The following is a 26,250-nucleotide window of genomic DNA, read 5'->3' on the forward strand; positions in this document are numbered from 1 at the left end:
TACAGTAACTTCTCTTATCCCCCCCCCCCCTTTTTTTTTTTTTTAGGTTTTAGTGTTTGACACCTTCAAGCTGCTTGTTTTACACTGCTCTGACATCCATAGAGTTCTCCCTGGAGAAGGAGTGGATTCTCCCAGGAGAGTCTCCCTTCCCACCTTCTCTGTGAGCAGGATACCAGCAAAGCAACAGCACAAATCTTCAGCAGTAACTGTTTATCTCCCTTTTCTCTGCCCAATAATTTTCCTTTGGAGAGCTGCAGTTTCCTGGTGCTTTGGCATATCCCAGTTGTGACGATACTCTTCCCTTTCCAGTTCCATGGATCTGATCTCTGTGCATTTTCCTGGTGTTCTCACTGCAGGCACTTGTAACCCTTGGGATCGCTTAATCTCTGCTCCTCTTGAGCTTGTAGCACTTAAATCCTTGGTTTTGGTTGAGAGGGAAGTCTGGGTGTTAATGAAAATTCCAGCATTTTCTGAGCTGAGCCTCTCGCTGTCCCTCTGCAGAGTCCAGTCCTGGCACATGAATTCCTGTGGTGCAGGGAAGTACCAGCACCATCTGGGATGCGGCTCTTATTGAAAATTAAGTACCACAGCTCGTTTATTTTTAAAACAACTCTAAACCTTAACATCAATTCAGTGTTTTCCTCTTGGTTTTGATGGTCATTTCAGTGCTTCCCAAATACCTCCCTGCACCTGACCTGTTTTATCCTGGTTTCTCATGGAGGTCATGGATAATTCACTGCTGGGCCATGTTGAGCACTGATAGAGAGCTGTCACTCCTCTATAACAGGTGACCTCTTTTTTGGACTGTCTGAAGATGGTAATTAGTTTTCAGTTTAATTTAAAGCAAACACAATACAGAGTTTTTTTAAACTTGGACACTTTTGATTTCAGCTTTTTTAGTCCCTTTCCAGACCAAACTCTTTGCCCCATTTAATTCCATGTGTGCAGAACTCAGGCACAAGGGGAAAGGAGGGGTAGAAACAAGAACAGGCCTTTTGCCCAGTGAGGCTCAAAGCCACCAGCACCTCTCAAGCATGTTTTTGGGTTTATTCTCTAGTGGTTTGTTAATGCTTCAGTTCTTGAATACGTACAAAAGATGTTTGAGGTGTAGCTGCCTTCGTAGCTGAGTGGAAACCACAGTGATACTTTTCTACGGAGGTTGCCCATTACCATAAAGAGTCTGAGGTGGAAAGGACCTTCCCTTCCTTCCCATTGCTTTTAAATACTCACAACGTGTGACCAGACTTACATTTCTGTACCTTTGGGCACTCTCAGTGTCTTCAAGCCCCAGGTTGCAGCGAGAGCTCTTGCCTTCCAGAAATTATAGAAATTTTATCACTTTTTTATTGAAAACTGCACTGAACGCTAAATGTCCACCTTTACAATAAACAAATACAGTAACGGTAACACACTAAAACAAAACATACTGATAGCCATTGGTTTCTTTTTTTGTCTGTTTGGGACAGCTCAAGATTTCTTTTTTTTCTTTTTTCTTTTTTTTTTGTCACAGAAACAGGAATGTACCCATACAAAGGCTCAAAACAGGCCATCTTTAAAAACAAAAAGGCGATGATTCACAAAAGACTATGAATATAACATGTAACTAGTTGATACAAATCTAATAGGATTTGTTAAAATCAGTCACATCTAATAACACATCTTGAAGTGTTCTTGTATAAAATATCACGTGAAGAAAAGAAGACTTTTATCAATGTCTAAAAAAGTGGATTTTGTTCATAGACAGTCTGACAAGTTACCATAAAAAGTGTTTCCTGAGACATAAGGAAATGCAACATTATTCTTGAACCCTTTCCAGCTCAAGACTTTTTCCACTTGATAAAATAGCTGCAGATTTAAAACTGAGAAAATATATTTGAGTACAAATAGTGTGTGAAACTTAATACTTTCTTCTTTTTTTTTTCTTTATTTTTTCTTTTTTTTTTCTTTTATTTTTCTTGCATCATTGCAGGGCGTAGGTGGATGCACAGCTACTTTATTCAGTGTATTGGGCAGAGAAGAGACTGGCAGTTTGGTTTTTCCTTAGCCTGGGAGGGCAGTGGCTGTTGCCAGGAGCCCTTTCTGCCCTCCCCATCCCACGGATCCCGGCTGGAATGGCTAGAACTTAAACCTGGCAGGAGAACTTCTGTTACACGGCACTGGCCCTGTGAGACTGCAAAAAAAAAAGGAATAGTAGTAGTAGTATTTTTCTTTTTTTTTCTTCCACTTCTAAGCCAGGACTGCTGCCTCCTGTTAGGAGAGGTACCAGACACAAGAGTAAGGAAAGGGCTAAAGCCACATAATGGTTTCCTTTTACATTAACTCTGTAAAGATGGCTTAATTCAATGGTCTGAGCACAGTGCAGGAGCCCTGTCCTTCCCAAGGAATTGAGGGGGGGGGAAAAAAAAATCTATTTTTATTCATGTGATTGATGCACAGATGAAGGAAACTCAACACACAATAACAGAAGTTGCTCATTAATGTATCACATCCTAGTTTTCAGCGCTGCAGTAAGAGGTGACTTCTCCAGGGCTTCTCCCCAGTCTTGGCTGCTGTCGCTTTGTCGGGAACACTGGAACACCAATGATGCGTCTGTCCAAAATCAACATTACAAATTTCGTATCAAATTCTTCTTTTTTTTTTCTAGTTCATGTATAACTTCTTTTCCAATGTCTCTTGGTCCTAAGTTTTTTGAATGGTTTTTAAATTATCTGCTATTGCTCGTTGGGATGTTCCCTGTTGTCCCCGTGTTTTGTGGGCTGGTTGGGGGATGGAGCTTGGGACGGATGTGCCACTGTGGGAAGGTTGTGAGTGACGGGGATGCCTCCGGGGATGATGCCCTCCATAGCTGCCGGTATTCCTCCTGGTGCGACGCTGACCATCCCGGGGGGGTACCTGGGACAAGGGACAGAGAGAGGCAGGTGTGTCACGGCAGAGCTCGGCACGCGCGGATCACCCGACGCCCAGCGCGGAGACCGCGGAGACAACAAGCAACAAAGAGATCCCACCTCCCCTCTAGAGCCACCTTGGGTTTTCCTTTAAGTTACAAGGGAGAGCTCAGAGTTACACCTTAACCAGGGGTGCTGTGCCTTGGGTAAGTGTCCTCTGCTACGACAGCAGTGCTGTGGCTTGTTCTGTACCTTCCAACGGCTGCTGAACCACAGGGAGACTTTTCTCCCTCAAAAAATTGGGTAAGGAACCATCTGCAATGCTCTTTGCTGACTCAGTCATCCCTCTGTGGGAATGCCCTTGAACACCTACACCTGCTTTGTGTGGAAGGTGAGCTGCATCTTCCTCATGTAACAGAAAGCACAGCTGAAAGCTGGGGTCAGATCTAGTCCATCTTGCTTTCCAGGAGCAGGAGGAGTTAAGCATATTCCAAGAAACAATACTGAGTTGGAGAACAGAGAACCATTTCTTGAGCTGCCCAAGATAAGACGTGATATGGGGCAAGGAGGCCAAAACTCTCTGGAGCTTTGTGGACATGTGGGGCCTGAGAGGCCCCCACCACAGCACTTCCCTGCTACTCCCGTTGCCTTAGGCAAAGGTGGAACAGGAATGTAGGAGAGGAAGGGAGGTTTTACCTGATGGTGAAGGTAAAGCTTACAGGGGAGCTGTGGATCCTGAGCAGCTTAGCCAGGATGAAGCTCCCTGCAGAGACTGAGGTTAAGCTGGGAAGCCGAGGCTTGTGCTCAGGTAATGGCACTGCCCTCGTGTTTCGGAGCAGGCAGCAGCAGGACCAGGGGGATACTTTCTCCAGGTCTGGATGTTCTGCTGGTCAGAGTGAGTGCTCATTGCTTGTGGCCTGAATGGCACAGGAGTTGCCTGGGGCCTTGGGGCTCTGCTGCGGGATTAACTCCTGCCTGACTCCGCCTGTGACACGACCTGATGTGCCCCACGGGGTTTTTTTTGTATCTCAGAGTATTTTTGGCAATGGCTGCCCATGCTCCAGCTCAGTCCTTATGCCTGATGTCTCCTACCAGCATGCTTGGAGCCATCTGAAACAGAGCAGTAAGTAACCCTTAATCTCGGATTTAGGTGGAAATTAGGTCACCTGACTAGGGCCCTATATTTGGAGCTTTTTCCCTGGCTCATTAACCCATAAGTTGGGCCAGGCTCACAGCAGTCGGTGCATGGACAGGAGCACAGAGCACATCTGCAGTTGCCTCTGCAGTTCAGAAGCCACGTCCAGCTTGTGGAGGGGTCTGGGGGGTCCTCCCACTTCCAGAGAACTGTGCAATGACTCCTGGCCTGCCAGGATGCAGGCTCTGGAACAGGGAGGCTTTATACACCCGTGGTTGCATCAGGCAGCATCCCCAGCGGTGTGAGAGCTGGTCCTCCAGGAGGAGGTCACAGCACCAGGTGTCACCCGGGATTCCACTGTCGCTGTACAGCTGGGATCCCAAATTTGCTGCTGCCGGCGGCGCCGGGTGCTCCTGTTCTCCCACTTACCTGTACGTGGCACCATTGAGCTCGGGATGAATCGCCTGCTGGTCTATTACTGACCACGGAGCCGTTGTGACAAAGAATTCCTTATTCACACAGTTCCTTAGGCTTTCTGGGATGCGCCCTGGAGTTGGGGATAAAGGTAAGCCTGTGTCAGGCGGGTCCCAGCCTTATCACCTTCTAATAAACTATAATTTTTATAATTTCTCTATATTTCTTAGCATAAAGGATGGGGGGGGCGGGAAATCTCATATTGCTTGTTTCAGGAGGATATTTTGGCTGTCCTGAGGTGCAAGGTTGGATACCGGTTTCCCATCCTCAATCCCAATTCTGTGCTTTGAGGAAAGCTGTTCCCTTGAGCTCACTGCTTTGGAAGCAGACAGGAAGCTGTGCCTTCCACCTTCACAAGGAGGCCAACTTTTAGGACAAGAGAACCACCCATTTGCTGGAATATTGTACCCACCACCTTGGAGCAAGCTCAGTTACAGCAAAAGTTGGCACAGGTGCTTGGAATTTGGTTTTGGAATGCAGTGGCTGTGGTCTGCACCACTCTGGGGGTTAGCACCAGCACTGAGCAGATTCCCTGCTTCCATGTCCCTTTCTCTCCAGTCACAGATACCAGTCCTTGTCCCATTCATTAAAAATAAACAAACCTCAAAACCCCACCAAAAACCCTCACCCAACCACGAACATCCCCAATGACAGGAAAGTAAAGTTTGCTTTCTCAGCTCTTTTGCAGGGAAGTAAATTGGGGGTCAGATCCCTTTCCCAGTCCCCTGCTGGGACACAGGCAGGGTGAAGCCCTGTCTCTTCCCCTCCTGGCTCCCATTCCAGGCACACACAGGAGCCAAGCCCAGCATCCCTCCGTGCCGGGTACCTGTGATCGCGCGTCGGATTTCGGTAGCAGCAGCTTCTCTCATCTCTAGTGATGCCTGCTCGCTGTACCAGGCCGTGTGGGGAGTACAGATGAGATTGGGAGCATCTTTCAACGGGCCTTGAGCAAAACTGGGGGCAGGGGGAAAGAGAGGAAAGATTAATCAATGTTTAAAGAGAGAATAAAAGATGTTACGAACAGCAAAAGGCTCGTGGCCTGCCCCCTGCAGATGCAACACTCCTTCCAAGGCCAGGCTGGATGGGGCTTGGAGCTTGGGGCTTGGTCTGATGGGAGGTGTCCCTGTCTGTGGCAAAAGGGTTGGAACTGGATGATCTTTAAGGTCCCTTCCATCCCAAATCATTCCATGATTCCCTGGCCCTTCACCTGCAGCACCCAGGCTGGAGGAGCCTGACAGGGTTGTGCCAGCCATGTGCCAAATGGTCATGGAAGCACCAGGGAAGGACAGCTCCTGTTAAGGGCTCACACTGAAAATGCACCAAAAGAGAGCCAACAGAGATCAAAAATCAACCCATGGGGAGGCTGGTCTTTATGCTCCAACAGAGTAAATGCTTGGGGGTGTCTGCAGCAGTGTGGGGACACAGGGACGGGCCGTGAGTCATCCAGCCCAGGGTGGGAGAGGGCAGACAAGGGGTTCCTCCTGTGGAGGAGCACAATTTCTGTACTTAAAATCTTTCTGTGGTGGGAGCAGCTGCACTCCCAGTTACAACCAGCCCCTGGGGCTGTGTGCAAAGGGGCTGTGGCACACGGTGGGTGCTGGGTACCCCGTCCATGCCATGGCAGTGACCCCAACCCAAGGGCAGGCGCAGTAAAGCCAGAGCTTTACCTGAAGGGTTCGGACTCGTGCACGTCGAGCGCAGCCCCTCGTATCCGTCCCTCCTTCAGGGCTTGAGTTAAGGCCTTCTCGTCCACCAGCCCCCCGCGCGCCGTGTTCACCAGGAACGCTCCCTGCCTCATCTGCCGGGAGAGACGGAGTGAGCTGGGAGCAGTGACCCCGTCCTAAGCCCTGGGGTGCTGCCTCCAGCCGGGACAGCATCCTGCTTTTCGTGCCAAGCGACTGTGCTCCAGCCCCAGGGCAACCTCCATCCCAGTGCACGTGGGTTTTCTATGGGAAGTCCATCTTGTGCTGGCAAACAAACCCCACTGTTGCCATCACCTCCGCACCATGGGCATAGGGCTCACCCCCCTAAACATAGTGTGGAGACAGAGCTGGGTGCCAACAGCTATTTTGGAGGTGCCCACAGGCACTGAGGCCCTGGCTCGCTCTGGGAGCAGAGGAATCCATGGCCAGCACTGGCGCTCAGGCCGTGCCCACCACAGAGCCCCCCGTGGCCGTGCACATGGGGTGAGTTACCTGTTTGATCGTGAAGTCATTGATAAGGTGGTGGTTGTGTTCGTTAAGGTTACAGTGCAAGGAGACACAGTCGCTCTGGTAGAGCAGGTCCTGGAGGGTGTAGACCCGCTGGACCCCCAGGGACCGCTCGATCCCGTCCTGCAGGTACGGGTCGTAGAAGATCACGTTGAAGCCGAAGGCTTTGGCCCGGACCGCGACCGCCTGCGCAGTGCGACCTGTGGGCAGAGGAGAGACAGCGTGACTTACCTGAGTCCCAGCTTCCCTCCACCCTCCAGCAGGACTGCCATCGGGGTCCCCTGGGACCACCTGGACTCCCCAGACAGCCCCTGGATGGATGTTGGCTGGAGGGCAAAGCCATGCCCTTTGCGCAGGGAGGGCTGTGCTCGGCTCTAGCAAATGTGAGATGCTTCTGTTAAAATTTTTGGGGCCATCAGACCCCTGCCAACTTATGGCCATTCCAACATGGGGCACCATCCATGGACATGCAGGGCTGGTGGGGAAAACCCAATGTGCAGCTCTGGACATCAGTCCTCTGCCGGGTTGTGTCTACCAAAAAAAGCCTGAAAAGGAAAGGAAAAAAGTGCGTCCTTTTTTAGGCAACTTGTTTGTGGTAGGGCTGTCAGACCCTGGTAAAGGGCTGGTTGATTGGGCATAACTGTCATGGCTTGGAAGTGAAAGGCTGCTATGCCTGCTGTGCTGGGGAGAGATGTCTGCAGCATTGCTGGAGACTTCCCTGCCTGCTCCCACCAGGACCTCCATGTGCCCGGTGTGCCAAGCCTCCATTATTTCTCTATCTGTTCATTTTTCCAGGTAGGAGCAGTGTGGAGCCCAGCCCATGTCTAGTCAGTGGTGCACAGCACCCATGTTTGCACACACCTGAATCCATCCCAGTGCTCTGGAGATCTGTGGTTGACCAGAGGACATCACCTGGGTGTCTGGATGGACATCCAGCTGGGAGCACACAGCCCTGCCAGACAGACCTGTGCTAACCTGGATCTCCTGCTCTAACCTCACCCACCCTGCCTCAGCTTCCCCAGTTAAACATGTTCATACGAGCTTTTTGCATTAATTAGCTGATGCTGAAATTCTACAGCTATGGGTGAACTTAAGAAAAAAACTGTTTTACACAGCCCTGCCACTGTGCAGGGCAGAGTGGCTCGGGAAGGGCTGGGTTGGTGCAGCTGTGGCTCAGGGATGGGGTTTTTGGGGAAGAGAACAGCAGCACTACCAGGTGTGGTCCCTCTTGGGGCACTACTGGGTTTCACCAGCGCTCCTCCAAAGATCCAACCACAGCTCACAAACAGCCCCAAAAAATCAGGGTGGGATGTTCTCCCTACTTCACGCCGATCCACTGTGGTGGTTCTGTTTTTGGAAATGCACATCTTTGAGTCCTGCCCAGGGCAGTGACCCACACCCCGCCCAGGCAGCCCCTGGCCCACGTACCGAAGCCGATGAGGCCGAGCGTCTCCCCCCGGATGCGGGCGGCGCCCGAGGCCACCTCCCGGATCTGCTCCACGCTCTGCACCCGCGTGCCCTCCCGCAGCGCCTGGTACAGCCACGTGTTCCGGCGGTACAGGTTGAGCACGTGGCACACGGTGGAGTCGGCCGTCTCCTCCACGGCCGCCGACGGGATGTTGCAGACGGCGATTCCTGGGGAAGCAACACACAAATTACAGCCGTGGCCCAGCGAGGCAGGGAGAGGGCTCCAGGCTTCACCCCCACACTGCCCAACCAGCCCATCGTTCTGAGCATTTGGAGTAATGTTTTCCAAGGATGTGCATGGTTTATGTGTAGCAGCCTGAAATCTCTGCAAAAACCACCAGTGATGCTCAGGGGTCCTCTGCACCCCCGTGTATGTCTAGAGTAAGGAGTCTCAGTTACCCAGGATTAACTCCAGCAGCCAAAGGCTTGTGTTGCAACAGAAAGTCTTATTCTTGTTTACTTCCATCTACCTTCAAGGTGACTTAAATCATGCTGGCAGAACTCCCTCCCTTTCCACAATAAGATTGTCCCCCCATTAAATTATTTAGAGGGCAATAGCTTGGTGCCCTGGAGCAGGATGGTGCCCAGCTTGGTGTGGTAGGACCAGCTTTCCCTTTCCCTTCCACCAACACCCACCAAACAGTGGCCACCCCATGGCAAGACCTGAGGTGACACCACCACCATGGCACCACTAGCCAGCCTCTGCCTGCCTCAAACACCCACCCATGCTCCTGCAGGAAGAACTGATTGCTCCTGCCATGAAATCTGGAGACTTTCCCAAAATCTGGGAAGCACAGGAAGCACAGTCACACTGGAACAGCTCTCCCAACCCAGCGCTGCCACTGCACACATCTGCTGCCCTGGCCTCAAGGACAGACCTATTCTTCCTTTGCCACAAAAGGTTTATGTTAAGCCACCATGTCCCACTCGGAGCTAAGAGGATGAAGTTCCCTGAAAATGCCTCCCTGGTCATTGCCCTGGTTCAGTAAGGGGTGCAAGGCTGTGCTTAATTTCACACCTATTTAGCAGAGCAGTTAAGCACATGCTTATACCTGGCCAGATTCCACATGATTTAAACACACCTTAAAGATGCATGTGTATTTAAGTGCTTTAATGGAGCCTTTGAGTAGAAACCATGAAAAAGTAGGAGATAAATGCAGAGTAAGATATTCAGAAAATCCTCTTCCACTGTGAGGAGCACTAATTCAAAATCCAAAATCTGTTTCTCATCCCCATATCCCTGCTCCCAGGAGCTGCTTTTCTGTTTCTGAACCTGCTTTCCACCCTGTGGCTGTTTGAAAGACCTGTGGAAACTGGGAGAAAAACTGACTGACTCTACAGGGTGGAAAAAACCCCAGTGATCAATCCCTGAAATCACTGTTTGCCTCCTCTGCCCTTCAGGTGACAGGACAGGATGCTCCAGACACCATGAGCTCGTAAAGCTGTCTCATTTTACATTCCCATGTCTTCCAAAAAGGGAACTTTTGATTTGTGTCAGGGATGTGAGTGCAGCCCAGAAGCCACACTGCCCACCTGCCTGAGTCCCTAATGGAGGGAGAACGAGGGTTTCCCAAGAAAATCACACATCTGAGTACCATCTGAACTGCTCCTGCCTGTCTGTAGGCAGAGGCCGTGGTTGCTCCCGGAGGGAGAGAAGAGAGAAGGTGGCTGGAGGGTGATGGGCAGCTCGGGCAGCGCTCCCTGTCAGCCACAGGTCCCTCCACCACCCTGCCAGCACTCAGAATCATAGAATCACAGAATGGTTTGGGTTGGAAAGGACCTCAAACACCATCTTAATTCCACACCTGCCATGGTCACGGACACTTTCCACTGGACCAGGTTGCTCCAATTCATGTCCAACCTGGCCTGGAACACTTCCAGGGATGGGGCAGCCACAGCTTCCTGTGCAAGGGGCAACCTGTGCCAGGGCCTCACCACTCTCACAGGGGAGATTTTTTCCTACTGTCTCATCTAAACTTACTCTCTTTCAGTTTGAAGCCCTTGCCACTTGTCCTGTCACTCCATACCCTTGTAAATAGTCTCTCTCCATCTTTCCTGAAGGCTCCCTTCAGGTACTGAAAGGCCACAGTTAGGTCACCCCAAAGCCTGTACTTCTCCAGGCTGAACAATCCCAATTCTCTCAGCCCTTCCTCACAGCAGAGGTGCTCCAGCCCTCTCGGCACCTTAGTGGCCTCCTCTGGACTCGCTCCAACAGCTCCACATCCTTCCTGTGCTGGGGACCCCAGAGCTGGAGGCCAAGTCCAGCCCTGTCCCCTTGTGAGGGACCAGCACTCACAGAGCTGGAGGACATTGGGCTGCCTTTCCCACGAGCTCCTTACACTGGTATTTGCTCTTGTGCCCCATAAACACCCACAGAGGGTGCTTCAACCCCAGCATCTTGTTCAGGGTGTGTGTTTTAAGGGGTCCAGGCTGGCCCCCCAGCCCCGTCAGCGCGGTGGCCGCTGCGTCGTGTTTAGACACCGGTCATTTATTGACTGTGCAGCTTAAAATCCACCTTATGGAAAGCAATACCAATTAAACTTTACGCTACATTTGTGGGGAGTCATTACATTTTCTACTTGAAGCCACATCATTTGGCCACCCAATTTGCCAAGTATAAAAAGAAGGATTATGCTGCAGTATCCCATTACTTTATTCTTTATATCTTTCTTTTCCTGATGTTCAAAGCCTCAGAACATTGCTATAATGGATAATAACAATAAGAGTTAAAAACATGAAGAAACCATTACACTGGGAAGACACTGTTCTCCTCTTGAAAAAAAGAAAACAATTCACTATATTGAGAATTGCTTTTTTAGGAATGACTATTTGAGACTCTCTTATCGCAATTATCTCTGGAAAACGGCTCAGGTGAAATAGCTGTTATTCTTCACTTCCCCAGAGATAACCTTTAATACAACATATCCCAAACACGATTGCAGGGCTGCTCGACAGACTGAATCTTGGAATCAGATGATCAAAACCCGTTGTAACTCAGCTGCTAAAATCAAGGATACACTTCAGCTCCGTGCAGCCAGTCTGAAAATTGGGTGGCCCTGTCTGACCATGTGACCCTCCATATTTTGGCAGTCCATGCAACACGGACCCACATAAAATGCCTTTTTCAAGTTCCTGAGGCACCTTTGATGAGATGGCAAAGGAGGCAGCAACAACCCAACACACAATTCCTGCTCCACCATCCGACACGGCACCTTCCCAGAGGAGTGGGCATGACTCAGAGATCAGATCAAGAGGCTAATCTTGCTTAACAAAACATAATAAAACACCCTTCCTCCAATTTTTCCAAGGCTGTATCAACTCTCCTGTGCCAGAAATAGAACTGCCACACAAATATCTGTCAGTAGAAGGGGGCACCTGGAAACAGGGACAGAGTAGGAACGAGGGACTTGGATGGGGCCGTTTTAAACACAGCATGAGCCTAAAAGCTGCCTTCTAAAGCTGCACCACTTTGTTTACTTCATGGTCAGTTTTCTTGTTATTCTCTAGGTGCAAAAAAATTTAAGCTGCACTTGTAATTTTAGGGGCTGAATCAACCCCTTTCGGAGGGGTTGAACAACCTCTGGGAGGCCCTGCCTTGAACTCTGCTGTGCCAGCACAGTCCCACAGGAGCAGCAGGTGTTTGTGCTGATTCTGAAGACCTGGAAGGACGCGGGAAGGAAGGAGGGCGCAGAGCTGAGACCTACCGAGCTCCCCTGCAGCCTTGATGTCGATGTTGTCGTAGCCGCTGCCTATTCGAACAATGACCCGCAAGGCCTTGAACTTCTCCAGATCCTCCCGGGTCAGAGTGATGGTGTGGTACATCATCGCCCCCACAGCCTCATTTAATACCTGCAACACAACAGAGAGGTCAGGAGCCACCAGGACATGCCTGGCAGGGGCACCTGCAGCCCCTGGAATCAGGAATAAGACACAGGGAATTGTACATCTTTACTGCTGATCTACTGTCAGGCTCCAGCCAGCACTTCCCACTGTCACCAAAACCATCAGGGGTGTGACCCACCAACACTGAGGCCCTTCCTGTTGGGAATGGATTTGATGAATATCTGAAAATTATGACGCTACATCTGAGTAGAGCAGGCAGAGGAACACCGAGCCTGCTCTGCTGCTCACCTGGACCCTTTTCCATGTGGTTATCTGCTGGTCCCTCTGCTTCCAACCAGCAGTAATTCTGCTTTTAACAAGGAATCAGGTTTTGCAGCAATGTCTGTTGGTTGAACACGACTGTGTGTCACTCACCACACCCCAACCTCCTTCTGCATGTCAGCAGTTCAGACACCCATCACACTGCTCACATCAACCTTTTCTGTCTGTTTTCAAAAGGACCTGAAAAGCTCTGTGTGAGGCTGAACAGCCACACAGGGCTGTGCTTTGTCCCCTTCAGTGAAGATTCAGACCTTCATTGGTGCTCACCATAAGTTACCTCAGTGCTCTGGAAACCCAAGACCTACCCAAACCCTCCAAGACTGGCTCACCTATCCATGTCTCACAGAAACCTCCATCCTCCTTCTCCCACATTTAATATCTGCAAAATCAGCACTGATTCTATTTGTGTCCCTCTTTCCCAGATCATGGAAGTGACATCTGATCACTTCAAACCTCATTTGAGGTTATCTAAATGTGCACAAAGAATACTTCTAAGAGAAGTATTTACAGGTAGTTGAGGTTCCAAGAAGGAACACTCATCCACACTGCACAGATCTTCCTGAATGATGTTCAAACCTCCCCCACTCCCCACTGGGAAGGGATGAGCTGCTGGAGGTGCACCCAGCACCTGAAGAGACCCACCAGCTGCAGGTGGGATGGTGTCACCAAAGCCACAGCAACAGCACCACAGACTTCAATAAGCACGAGAAATGTATATAATATTGATCTAAAAAAACTGATGCAAAGAGATAAGGTGACTTTTTTTTTTTCCAAAATAACATCTGGCTTCTAAAACAGCCTCAATGAATTTTAATCTGCAGTGGCTTCTGTTGGTGTTTCCTGTTGATTGACTTCAATTGCAGCTTTGTGCACTGTCTGCTCAAAAATCATAGAACCACAGAATGGTTTGGATTGGAAGGGACCTCAAAGATCATCCAGTTCCACCCACTGCCATGGGCAAGGACACTTTCCACTAGCCCAGGTCGCTCCAAGCCCCATCCAACCTGGCCTTGGACACTTCCAGGGATGGGGCAAGCCACAGCTTCTCTTGACAACCTGTGCCAGAGCCTCACTACCTTCAGAGTCAAGAATTCCTCCCCAATATCCCATCTAACCCTGCCCTCTGTCAGTTTGAAGCCATTTCCCTTTTCCTGTGTCTCCAGGCCCTTGTCCAAAGTCCCTCTCCAGCTCTCTTTGAGACTCTTTGGGAACTGGATGGTGCTTCAAAGAAAAACTGGAAGAGGAATCCCAGATCCCACCGCTCCCTCCCCACATCTCCCGGTACCTTCTCGTGAATCTCCTGAGTTGATTGTGCGTCACAGAACGCGACTGTCGCCAGGTCCTTCAGGATGGGCATCTCCACGGTGCAGTCCCTGCCGTCCAGCAGTGCCACCAGGGGCCGGGGGTGCATGGGGCCGTTCATGATCTGCGGGCGGATACCTGCGAGCAGAAGGAACAGGGAGTTTCTGAGTTGGAAGGGACTCACAAAGGCCATTGAGTCCAGCTCTTCAATGAATGGCCCACACAGGGATCAAACCCATGGCCTTGGTGTTATTAGCACCATGCTCCTGTACAAGTTTTGGGGGATGATGGCGATGCCATGTGAAGTTTCGCACACGGCCCAGATTTCTCCCTGGGAACACAGCTGCGGTTTTGCCCCGGTTGGAGAGGACACACCGCGGGGCTCGCTCCCAGGACAGGGGTGGACAATCCTCTTTCAGCCACCTGCGACTTCCTGAGGATGTATCTCCACTGTGCCAATTGTGACACAGGCCATGTCTCAAACAAACTGCTCACACCAGAGCTGCTGGACTATTCACCCGGGATATTCGGCACCTCAGGAGTGAAACCCAAGCCAAGAGTCATTTTTTCCCTGGCTGCAGGAGGGCTGGGGTTTCATTACACAGACACATGCTGGTACTTTATCTGTTTTTTTAAGGAATGACTTTACCATTTTGACTACCTCAGAAAGACAAGTCCAAACAGAGAACTACTTAAAAAGGGATTACTGGAAAATCACAGGAAGAGCAGGACGCTGAAGACCCCTTTAGCATAGAGGTTATACTCTGATATATTATCAACTACCAAAAGTTCCATGGTGGGAACAGCAAAGGAGCTCAGCTTACTTTGTATACCCATCATTCTCCAGGTTGAGGTGAGGAAAGAATTGATCACCACCAAGGGCTGCAGAGGGTCCATTTTCATATCCTGTTTATTGCTCTGCTGAGAATTAACTGGTTCATTTTTGGACACATCACTTAGAAATTCTTAGGCCTCCTTTTACCACTCAGTAAGGGTGTTTACTACTTTAGGACTCATCAAAGTATCTCAGATATCTCTTTTGGTTGCCCAGGCAGTTTCTGTGAAGAGTACAGGTGAGAGGAGCAGGTGTTCTGGGTACAATGTGGTGTTTTATTTCTGCTGCTGCACCATGAGATGGCTGGGGCTGGAGGATCTGGGTTTGAGTTTTCAAAAAGCCCCTGTCCTTACAAAACCCTCCTTCTGCACAAGAACCTGCCAGGGCTCCCAGCCAACATCTCTCTGGCCTTTAAGTGCAGTGGTTGTGCTGATGCTGGTGAGCTGGACACGCACAGGGCTTGGCTGAGGGAACTCCATGGGGCTGTTTGGGTGTATTTTGAAAAGAGCAACAGACTGATTTCATTTTTTAAGGCAAAACTAAATGTGCCTTTTTGTCCAGATTGCTGTTGGGTGAAGCATTAAGCAGGATCTCCCCCAGCTGATGCAGATGTGACAGACACAGGAGCTATGGGACACAGCGATGAATCCCAGCCCTGCTGGCACCAGGAGCATCATCCAGAGGAGGGACCCTGCACTGCTTTGTATGAAATGTGGGACAGCACGTAGCTACACTGATTTTACATGGAAAAAATAACTCCATGGAAACAGGCAAGTTAATGGAGTGGGTTCAGTGGCTTTCTGTTCCTTTTCCATTCAATATGCTTAAAGAAATGAAGAACAAACCAACCCAGCAGACCTGACCAAAGGTTTTCAGCAGTACACATGAGCACCTTTGGAATAGGTCCTTCACTCCTTCTTTCCTACTCCATTACTGGAAGTAATACATTATGTTTGCATGCATTTCATCCAGATGGGAGTGCAACTGTGTCAGTAGGCAGGGTAGAGAGCCGAGACAATTTGGATAACTGAAAGAAGCTTGCGATAAGCAGATAAGCAAGAATAAAAACATGCACAAATCTCCGAGTGCTTACACAATCCCCCTGGGCAGCACTATACCCCAGCTAGATTATTTTCTCAGGTTAACAAGCGAGTGAATTATAACACTGACTTAAATGCTTACTAATGTGTATGATCTCCAAGGCTTAGAGCATCACCTACCAGCCTCACACCACAACTGTAAATACTGATGCAGGGGCAAGGTGGCCGTGGTGGTCCCAGCCCCGCTGGGTCCAATTCAATTGCCAACCTCAGTGCCCACCAGGACCATCCTCAGGCAGAGAGCAGCAGGCATACAGAGGCTGGGGATGGTTTCCTCTGAGTGTGGCACGTGGAAGACGAAACCACGGGTTATCTGAAACTCTGACATTTAATCCGAGCCCCGAAATAAGGGTTTTATTATGCTGCCATTACATAAGCTTCTCTGAAAGTCAAACGAAACACAGCTTTTTTTTTTGTCTTTTTTTTTTTTTTGAAACAGCATCTGTGTATTTCCTTGGGATTAGGTATGTAATTGTCCATGGTGACACAGGCTTCTTAGGCATGTTACCCTCGCCTGCACCCACAAGTGCAGTCGCTGAGGATGGATGTGGCTGGAACCTGCAAGGTACTCACAGGAACGGTTCTCCTTTCTCCTACTTCAGTGAGGGAATTTACTTCAGTTTGACAAGCAAAGTTTTGAAGCAATTCAATACGAGATGGAGTGCATAATGTATGGAAATTACGTTTTAATAGAAACCATTGGCAGGTTTGCAGCTTCAACCACGGTCTGTTTTCCTCGCCTGCCTCTCCCGTTGCCTCTCCACCACACTGCATCCATTCCTCACCGTCCTGGTTCCCACCTCCTGCACCAACACACTCAAATAACACACTTGGGCTGACAAAGCCAAGCTACACTCAGCCTGCTCTCTCTTTTACCTTGGCTCATACAGCACGTTTGTTCTGCATGCAACTGCTTCGTTAAGAACGAGGTATGCCATGGATCAGAAAGTAATTAAACAGCCGGCCACGCCCCCCAAAATTCTGATCAAACATCGCAGCCATTAACCCTTTCGCTCTGCCACACATTGGGTCCACTCCACCGAGGGTACAACGCTGTGTAAACCACGAGCATCACCACCTCTGTGCAGGCAGGGAACCAGCTCTCCTTGGGGCTGGGGTGGGATCATCTCTCCCTCCCAAGAGCCTCCCAAATGCGGTGGCTCCCATGCCATCTGAAGCTGATTTTTGCTGAGAAACCCCCCAAGCTGTTCTTGCAAAGTTGGGGCAAGTATTGTTCAACACATATTTTCTTTAGGCGTTTTCAGCCACCCGCGGACCCTGGTCAGCAGTGTGGGGAGAGCTTGCTAAGAAAGAGGGAGAGAAGGAAGGGTTTATGGAAAAAAAAAAACCAAAACAACAAAAAAAGCAAGGTTTTTGCAGTCACAGAGAACTCCAACTCCACCCCGGCTCACAGGCAGCGCCGCTTGTTGCGCGCAGCCCCGCGTATAAAGTGCTTTTGTTTCATTTTTAATACACAAAGCCTGCTTGTCCTTTCCTGCCGCTCCTCCCCTTTGCCACCCACTTGTATCCGATCCCAATGGCACCCCTGCCAAGAGAATTAGGGAGTGCTCCCTGCTAAATGGCAGCCTTTGTGTGACCACAAGACGGCTGGTACTATCTCACCGAAACAAAAGCAGAAGCCATTTGCCTAATTCTTATTAATCTCAGTTGCCTACGCCACGCAGCATTAAAATAAAAAAAAAAAAAAAAGGAAAAAAAAAAGGAGAAAAGAGGCTTTAAACATGTTCCCTTGCAGTATATAAAAGTGCATCAAGAAGCGATCCTGACACTCGCCTGAATTACCCGCTCGCAACCAAGTAGCTACAGTTTTACAGTCAACTACACACTTTATTAAACAAACAGAAAAGAAACAGGAAATTTCCCCTTGCCTGGAAAATGTTGCCTCCACATTCTTCTTCTTATTAAAAACCACACATGGCAGTGGAGGAGGAGGGAGGGAGGAGGAAGGGGGGGAACCCACACACGATAAAATACTACCACTTTTCAGTGCGTTGCCTCTCCTTTCGTCTACGAGGGGATATCTTCAAACAAGCGATCCCGTGGCCCACAGCTGCAACATCTCAAGACAAATGTCTCTTTGAACACGGAGGGAAAAGAAAAGGCTTTTGTCCTGAGCCCCAGAAGAATGGTCTGAAATTGCGAGAGGAGTTACAGTCACCTCTGCGCGGCTCCCAACTCTTCAGAGCACTCCCTCCAGACTTTGCCGAAGCTTTTAACTAATCGTAGTTCTTTCCCAGCCCTTGAATAAAATCATGTGAGTGCCAGCCAAAAAATCTTATGCTATGCACACTAAAGGGTTTGTATATGTCACAGTTGCTTTTCCCCCTTCCACTCCCCTCCTCCTATTGACTTGCACATACGGCGGGGTTTTTTTTCAAGTTGTCTCAAATGGATTTAATCTGTGCCACGCTGTGTTTTATGTTTGTTTGGGTTTTTTTGTGTGCGGGGTTTTTTTTTTTTTTTTTACTTAAAAATGAAACATGCCTTTCCACGCAGAGCATGTTGAAGGAGGCTCCTGAAACAGGCTGATAGCCTTGAGCAGCAGCACCACAAAAACAAACACAAAGCAGTGGGGTAAGCAGGGTACATGGAGGGGTTTCCCTCCTGAAGTCACAGATAACACAAGGGGGTGGTGGGGGGGGTCGAGCTGCATCACCTGCAAGCAGAAAGGTGAGTGGCAAAGGTGCCAATGAAGGTTTCTGTGAGGACAGAGATGTTTTGGAAAGGCACAGAGATGTTTTGGAAAGGCATCCCAGAGGACCATCCTCCTCAACCACACTGTGCTCACTAGTGATGCTCTTCCTTTCATTTAACTTTTCCAGTTAATAAATGCTTCTCATAATAAATGCATAAATGAAATAAGACACAAATCTCATCTCACACTTGGGGGAAAGAAAACCCAACAAACAGATATTTACTGTTTTTTCTAATTGCAAATAATCTAGAGGCACTTGGTACTGTGCAGACAGGAGCCACACAAATACATGGCAAGTTTAGAAAGTGACATAAATTTTTTTTTTTTATAAGTAATCACATCCTTCTTTTTTTTTTGTTTTGTTTTGGTTTTTTTTTAAGCAAAGCATCTTGGAGACTGCCGGGACCCTACCAGGGGAAGACTGCAAAATCTTCTGCTTCAGAGGAGACCTGGATGTTTGAACTGACGCAAAGCAAAGCCCTGACCTCTCCAGCACATTTCCTCCCATCAGCACACAGGAGCTGGACTTTGGCCAGTTCCCTTTTCAGTAACTTTTCAGGGCTTCCTTCAAGAAAGTATTTTTAAAAATTCATGGGAAATTCCCGTATAAAACAATATCCTCATTAGCTGATAGCACCGTGGGTACAGTTCCCAGCTGAACTACAGACACAGCAGCAACAAAGAAATGCTCAGTTAAAATATATATATATACACAAGGTACTTTCTCACTCTTATTTGAATTCCTGTAGACACACACACCAGAAACACCACCTTTTGTGTACCCTGTTAAAGCACTTGGATAAGTGTTACCCACTGCTGATGCCACAGTGATGCAATTCTGGGGCACCAAAGCCAAGCACAAGCTTTCCAAAACTCTGGAGCCCTTTTCTATGGAGTAAACTCTGGGATGAAGTAAATCTCGTCCAGATACAGCTGCAAGGATATAAACTGGTATTAATGGAATAAAAGAGTAATGGAATAATAACACATGGTCTGTGCTACATATCAAATTGTGGGTGTTTTGGTTATTCCCAGATTGTCAGGTCGGTAAATCCGTGTCTACAAACACCAACTTCCCCAGGTCACAGGTAAGGAGTGACTTCAAGAGGAGCTAAGCAAGGTCTAAGGTGGAACTCCTCATGGCCATACAAGGTGATGGGACGCAGGGGTGCCTGAGGGATGCCTTGGGGCCCAGGGCCTCCAGGGACCCTGAGGAGCAGGAGTGCAGAGGAGGGAATGGATGGATGGATGGGATGGCAAAAGCGGGGAGGCAGTGGGAGCTGCCAGGGCACGGGAGAGAGACAGCAGAGCAGATGGAGAGGCCATATGGGGTGGTGAGGGATGCTACCAAGAAAGCTAAAAGAAGCACCTGGGAGAGAAACTGCTTGTTCAGAAGAGCTTGGTTTCTTGTGTTCTTTTTTTTGTAAGAGAAGGATGGGGAAAAAAGGGGAAAAATCCAGTTAGGGTCTGTGTGGCAGATTCAGACACCATGCAGACACTCAGACTGTCCCACTGCCCAGGGCTGAGCTCTGCAGCTCCTATTAAAAAAATATGGAGAAGGTAGCAAAAATCCCAACAAATTCTCCTTGAGTGTGCTCCATTACCAAGCCCAGTGTTGGAAACAAATTCCTGGTGCTCAGTGGACAGCCTTCCTGATATTATCCAGCACTCTCTCCCATGCTGCCACTTGAGCTGCAGTATATCTCCTTTATTTTTCATGGGTGTGATGTTCACCTCTGAGCCACACATTCCAGCCATGTGGCATCATGCAGGAGGGACGACATCCCGCGCCAGCTCTCCTAAGGGTCCCTCCCTATCCTCTTTATCCAGTTATCTTTTCCCTTCTATCCAAATGGAAACAAAGTACAGCAGTAAAAAAAACAATTGAGCTGCTCCAGGAAATGGACAGCTTTCATTGTTTTGGATTTTGGTTGGGGTTTTTTTGGTTTTGTTTTTTTTTTTTTTAAGATAAAATAAATAAACCCAAGGAGAAGGATTCTGCTGCCAGGGGAGAGCTGCTGAGATTGGCCATCTGGGCAGGAGGCTGCTCGGACTTCAAACTGCCCTGAGGGATTCAGAGCCTGTAAAGATGTTTTGGAATATGACATAGAGAAATCAAGGCTACAGACGAGCCTGTCAACCAGCAGTGACAGCGCTGGCATGGAGACAGCCTGGAATTCTGCTGCCTGAGACCCCCACCAGACCAGAAGCAGGGCTGTCCACAACGTACCAGCACTGTGGGGTGCAAACTTGGCTTTATCACACAGACAGACCCATGGTTTAGACTGGGAATTTCCCTCGAATTGAAAAAAGAAAAGGTAAACTATCAAAATAAGCACTTGGATACAGTTTTGGGAAGTGAGAAGGATTCAATCACACCAGCTGTCCATGTGCCACCAGCACCTTTGGAACTTGTGTTTGCACATTGATAATGAGAGATTCTGAGTGGAAAACAAAGAAAATGCCATGTTGGGAGATACTTGTAGGAATAAAATTATGCTTTTAACCACTGACATTAGTCCTACTCATTAAGCTGGACAGAAAGTGCTCTTAATCTTTTAAGCAACATGTACACAGGGCTTCCTATGTGCTACTCTGCTTTGCTCCTGGAATTCCTGAGATCTGCTGGAGGTTTAGACCTCACAGGAGGGTCGAGACAATGTCGGAGGAGATTTTTTCTCTGGAGAGACAGGACCTAGTTGCTGGGGTGGGAGCCTGGGCAGCCTTTTGGAAGATAAATCCTCATTTCCATGTCCACCTGTAGCTGTTGTCATCTAAAATCACTCTTTTACAGCCAGAAGGGACAACAACCCACCGAGGATCCATCCCAGGCTTTACCTCATGCTCTTTCCATGAGGGCATGTGGGAGCTTTCAGTGAGAGCCCAGCTTGACTGTAGGAGCCTCCCCAAAACAACCTTTGGCCAAGCACAGAGTGCCAAGAAGGGCTGGCAGCTGCCTCAGCTCCTCCTGCACACAGTGCAGATGGGCCAGGGAGCAGCCGAAGCCCTGGCCTGGGGCAAGGGATGGCTCCAATCCTTCAAATCCACCCGGACATCCCCAGCGCCTTCATTCAAACTGATAAAAGGCACAGGAGCTTCCAGCCAGGGGCAGTGAGTGATGTGCTCTGGCAGACAGAGCAGCACATGGGCTGTCCCTGGGTTGTCCCTGAGCCCTGTGAGCCACACCATGTGTGTTCCCGGGGGCTCTTCCACAGCTTGCATGATGCTCGCTCGCTACAAGAGGAAAAACGGTGAGCTCACTCCAAACCCACAGGTCTTGCCAAGGCCTCGTCCCTTCTAAGACCTATTAAAATAGCTCCTGGGCCCTTGCCAAGCTCACAGGCCCAGCTGGAACCGTCTGTTCAGTGACCCCACTGCAAGGTCATCCCTTCTGGAGACCGGAACAGCCACCGCTCAGCCTACGAACAGGAACATTTCTGCTGAGGGCACGGGACCTTTGATAACTTTCTCCTCTCTCACATCCCCACCCCACTTCCACAGCGAAGATTAAATGAAGGAAATCTCAGCACAGAGAGGAAGATCAAGAACTGCCATGGTTTCCAGCTTTTCTCCAGCCCAAAAAAGGCTCCTGCTTTTGTTGTCCTAGTTTCTCACCACTTTTTCCCCATTTCTTTCCCCTTCCCAGTCTGTACCTGGTGCTCCTCTGTGCTCTCTCCTATCACCCTTGGAGGAATTTGAGACCAATTCCTCTTAGTGCAGAAAGGATGGCAAAATGGAAGTACACGAGTGAGGGAATAACCCTGGAAAGTCCTGGGAGGTGATGAATGCCTGCAAATCCCACTCATTTCCCTAAGATAAACACCCTCACTTCCCTGTAGCACTGGATTATAACTAAGTGAGAAAAAACCCCAAATACTAACATTTGAAAGCACTTAACTACAACCTACTTGCTATTAAAGTTGATTTGCTTTTACAACTAATGCTTTACAAGTCTATCGTAGGATTTTATCATGGTTACACTTTAAAAAACCAAACAGGGCACACATTATATCCCTGTTGACACTTAAAGCAGCGCAGAACCATAAAAACAGGGCAAACAAAACTCCAGGCTTGGCAGTGACCACCAAACCCCACCTGCTCTCCCAGGGTTAGCAAACAAAATCTGTGCTCCACCACCTCTGCATCTCGAGCGTGGCCTCAGCCTGGGTGGGAGGTCCCTGGAGGCAGAATGCCCATCCCAGAGCTCCCCAGGTCCTGGCCCTTCTCCTCTCAGCCAGGGAAGTCACTGAGGTCACCAGGAAACCCACCATGGAGGAGGACATGCTCAAGTACGTGCTCCAGCTCATCCCATGTTTCAGCTTGCGCTGTCCGTAACAGCAACAGCTCCCTGGATGGGGCTGATATTCCCTCCAGGAACATTATCCAGGATGTGCCAGACAGGAAGGTGCACTGTCGTGGGAGATAAAGGAGATAACTGCACCATGCAGCACTGGAAAGATGTACAGAAGAATGATTTTATCCTTTGAGGAACAGTTTACAGAGGGAGGCTTTTCACCCTTTGGGGCTCTGAGCAACCTGGTCTGGCTGAAGATGTCCCTGCTCATGCAGGGGGCTGGACTCGATGACCTTAAAAGGTCCCTTCCAACCCAAACCATTCAATCATTCCATGAACCCCAGTAGTTTCTGGGTTTTTTTGAAAAAGGCTGGTTGTACCTCAGGCAGTATTTCCCAGTCATGACCACATTAAGAAGACAGAGCTCTATGTGTAACATCCTAGGAAAAACATCGAAGAGAAACTCAATCCTGCTTCAACCCGTGTTCCCTAACCAATATATTTGATTATTTTCAACATTGCTGTAAAGCTGTCTCCCCAGATACATCAGTAAAATGAAGAAGGATCCCACACTGTGTTTGCAGCCACCTTCCCAGAGGAGCTGGAATGCTCAAGGAATGGGGTGATGTGGGGTCCAGTAGCATCTCCTGCCCTGACATCTTTCTGAGCCACCTGCAAGGCTGTTCACTCAGCTAGGAAAAAAAAAAAAATCACCACAACCCATAACCCCTCCCCCCAAGAAACCTCAATCTCTTTATCCAACTTCTCTGAAAAAAGATTTTAGAGATGCCACACAATACAGCCCTTTTTAGCTATTTGTGCCCTCGAGCAATGCATTAATACAGCTGAGACTAAGCTGGATTGAGGGAATTTTAAATTGGTGTACTGGATGATGTAGAAGGCTATCAAAAAAAAAAAAAGCACTCAGAAAAGAAAAAAGGAAACACTCAACAAAAAACTGGATTGCAGGCTGAAGATTTCATGAGGTCAGGGTGAACACACAAAACCTCTCACTGGAAATGTTATTAATAATAACATCTTATCCCCCGGAACAGAGAAATTATCTTGATTAATAACAATACACTTATTATTTACAAACTTCCACATCTTAGAATATGATCATTTAATCACATTTTTTTTTTTTACACCGAGGGCAAGAATAGTGGTGGTCAGAGCAAAGAACTCTGTGTATTAAACTCAACCTTCTTAACATTTCTGACTTTGCAGCTCTGTAGAGTCTCACTGGCTGCTCACCAATAACTCCTGGTTCTTGAGAGCATCTTGAGGTTGCAAAATGGCCTTGTAGGTATTTCAGCAAGAAATAAGAGCACGACCATAGAGTTATAAAGATTTTCAGGTGCACGAAAGAACACACTTTTGAGGCTGAATGTAGAAATTTTGACTTCTTAGAATCATAGAGTCCTTTAAGTCGAAAAACCCTCAAAGATCATCAAATCCAACCATTCCCCCAGCACTGCCAAGGCCACCACTAACCCATGTCCTCAAGTGCCACATCTATACAGCTTTTAAATCCCTCCTGGGATGGGGACTCCACCTCTGCCCTGGGCAGCTGTGTCAGGGCTGGACCACCCTTTGGTACACAGATGTCAGGTTTCTATGAGTAAACTTCAAACCAGAAAAAAAGTCTTTTGTAATTCAGGGATATTAAATCTTTCTTAAAATGTCCAAATCAAATTTAACCAAATGAGATATTTTTTTGCAACTTGCTTTTGAATTCAATTCTTTCAAATATCCTCTGAACCTTTTGAAAATTAAATGAATTTTATTTTTAATGCGTTGTGCACTTGTGGAGATCTGAAGAAAAGCACATGGTCCCAGAAGCACGTGTGGTTTTTTCTAACCATACAAAGCTGGTCTAATAAAAGATATTATCTCTCCCTGCAAACCTTGTCTGGCTTCAGTTTTCCAGGCTGAATAAAGATAACCAAAAGTTTAATGATTAACTTTCCCGTTCTTTATCAGGCTTTTCCTGGCCTCTAGCATTCCTGCCTGGCTGCAAAATACGGGCTGCAGGTCTGGACAACAGCCTCTGAACCTGAACATGGCCAGAACAGCCCAAAACTCTTCCAAAAAGATCTCATATAACGTCACAGATGTGATTTCTTTTGGTACAATGGAAGAAAGCTCCAAGTAAGGACCAGGGAGGAAGCTGTGGTGCCTCCAGCTCACTTCACCTTCCCCGTCCTCTCTAAGCTTTGGAGGCTGAAGCAAACCCCTCCAGATCTTTCCATCCAGGCTGTTCTTGGGCCCTGGATGAAGAGTGTGCACTAGGAATGGGTGAGAACATACCAAACATTTTTTCTCATCCCAGACCCTAAAAACATTCTGTGGATTAGTGATAATCCCCAGCCACAGATTTCACATCTTAAATTAAGACGGGGGTCAGGCAATGCCAACCAAACACCGCCACCAAATTTTTGATACCAAAAGCACCCATTCACCCTGGGACCCTCCACCTGTCAGTACAAGTGATGATCATCACCCCAGCCAGGGTTTCCACATGGGCTTTTCCTGTACACCCAGGGTGGGCTCAAGTCAAAGCAACGTTAAACCCCCATCATTTTGCAAATACTACCCCTGCAGCTGCTCCATCTCCACCTCTCTCACACCAGCTGAAGGGCACTAAGCCCTGTCAGCCCCCTGGTTTATGGAAACCATGTTCAATGTCCAAATATTACACAGTTCCTTGGGTAATAGAGCTTGTAACCTCCCTAATTTATCATCAGTGTTTAAAACAGTATCGCTAACAAGTAATGACAGATGAAACATCTTAAACCAGAGCTATTTAAGATACAATAACCTAGAAAAATCTTTGCTAATCTGCTCCATCTCTGAGCAAAAAAAAAATACACGCTCCCTGGGTTTTATACTAAAACAAAAATGAACATTGGTAGAGCAAGTGAAATCATCTACAAACACAAATCAACCTTTTCTCCTTGTGAGCCAGAGTAGCCCAAGGGATAACGGCACGATCACGCTTCTGATGTATTTATACAGCACATTTCATCTTCATTAATCCAGATAACACACTGGCAGATCCTCATTTTTCAATTCCAAGAACCATGAGTTATTCCCTGTGCTATAGCAGTTCGACACCCACCTCCCCCCTGACCATGTGGGGCCCCACAGAGGTCTGACCACCACCCTGGGGCACCATGGATGACTGGCTGATTCCTACCCTCCCACTCCCTTGGGAAGCAGCTTGTCCCAGCTCCAGGCTGTGCTCTAGGAGCCCTCAAAATCCACCACACCCCTTTGGCCACAGAGTGAGGCATGAAGGACCTCACTGAAGCACAGGGCAGCCCTGTTCTTGCCCCCCATGGGGGGGCAACCTCAGCAATGCAACAAGAGCTGAAGGGAGGAGATCAGGATGCTGGAACAAAGAATTCCTGCCCAGATTCATATTTTCTCTCTGTTTTTCCTGAGCTGGTGTTTTGGTCAGTAAGGTGTCTTATTTTCTTGTGCATGCAAAGCATTTGCTACAGTGCAACTCCCACGGCTGCTGGGAGGCATTTCCTACAGCCATCCTCAGCACATTAAGAGACAAATAAAATCCAGACTGTAGAGAAACTGACTGCTCTTGAAACCACGTTAACTCTAATGGGCTGAAAATATCTTCTTTTTTATGTCTCTTCACTATCACAGAG

The 26,250-nt window shown here is 48.4% G+C and overlaps 1 protein-coding gene and 1 long non-coding RNA gene across 5 annotated transcripts in view; one reads left to right on the top strand and one right to left on the bottom strand.

Annotated features, from left to right (window-relative positions):
* LOC127477212 (uncharacterized) overlaps positions 1 to 26,250 on the top strand; it is a 629,249-nt gene that overhangs the window by 544,982 nt on the left and 58,017 nt on the right. The gene's annotated exons all lie outside the window — the stretch shown is intronic.
* Positions 1,316 to 26,250, bottom strand: part of CTBP2 (C-terminal binding protein 2) — a 137,912-nt gene continuing 112,977 nt past the window's right edge. For all 4 annotated transcript variants that reach the window (XM_051801068.1, XM_051801069.1, XM_051801070.1 and 1 more), the window contains 8 exons: positions 13,621 to 13,775; positions 11,876 to 12,020; positions 8,133 to 8,339; positions 6,690 to 6,904; positions 6,162 to 6,292; positions 5,321 to 5,448; positions 4,450 to 4,567; positions 1,316 to 2,892 (listed from right to left, as the gene is read on the bottom strand). In XM_051801068.1, the coding sequence (XP_051657028.1) occupies positions 2,712 to 2,892; positions 4,450 to 4,567; positions 5,321 to 5,448; positions 6,162 to 6,292; positions 6,690 to 6,904; positions 8,133 to 8,339; positions 11,876 to 12,020; positions 13,621 to 13,775 (1,280 nt within the window). In that variant the 3' untranslated portion in view covers positions 1,316 to 2,711. The remainder of the gene's footprint in view (positions 2,893 to 4,449; positions 4,568 to 5,320; positions 5,449 to 6,161; positions 6,293 to 6,689; positions 6,905 to 8,132; positions 8,340 to 11,875; positions 12,021 to 13,620; positions 13,776 to 26,250) is intronic.

The sequence above is a fragment of the Manacus candei genome, unplaced genomic scaffold (assembly GCF_025592945.1).
Source record: "Manacus candei isolate 608988 ecotype Guabito, Panama unplaced genomic scaffold, ASM2559294v1 h1tg000050l, whole genome shotgun sequence".
NCBI classification, from domain to species: domain Eukaryota; kingdom Metazoa; phylum Chordata; class Aves; order Passeriformes; family Pipridae; genus Manacus; species Manacus candei.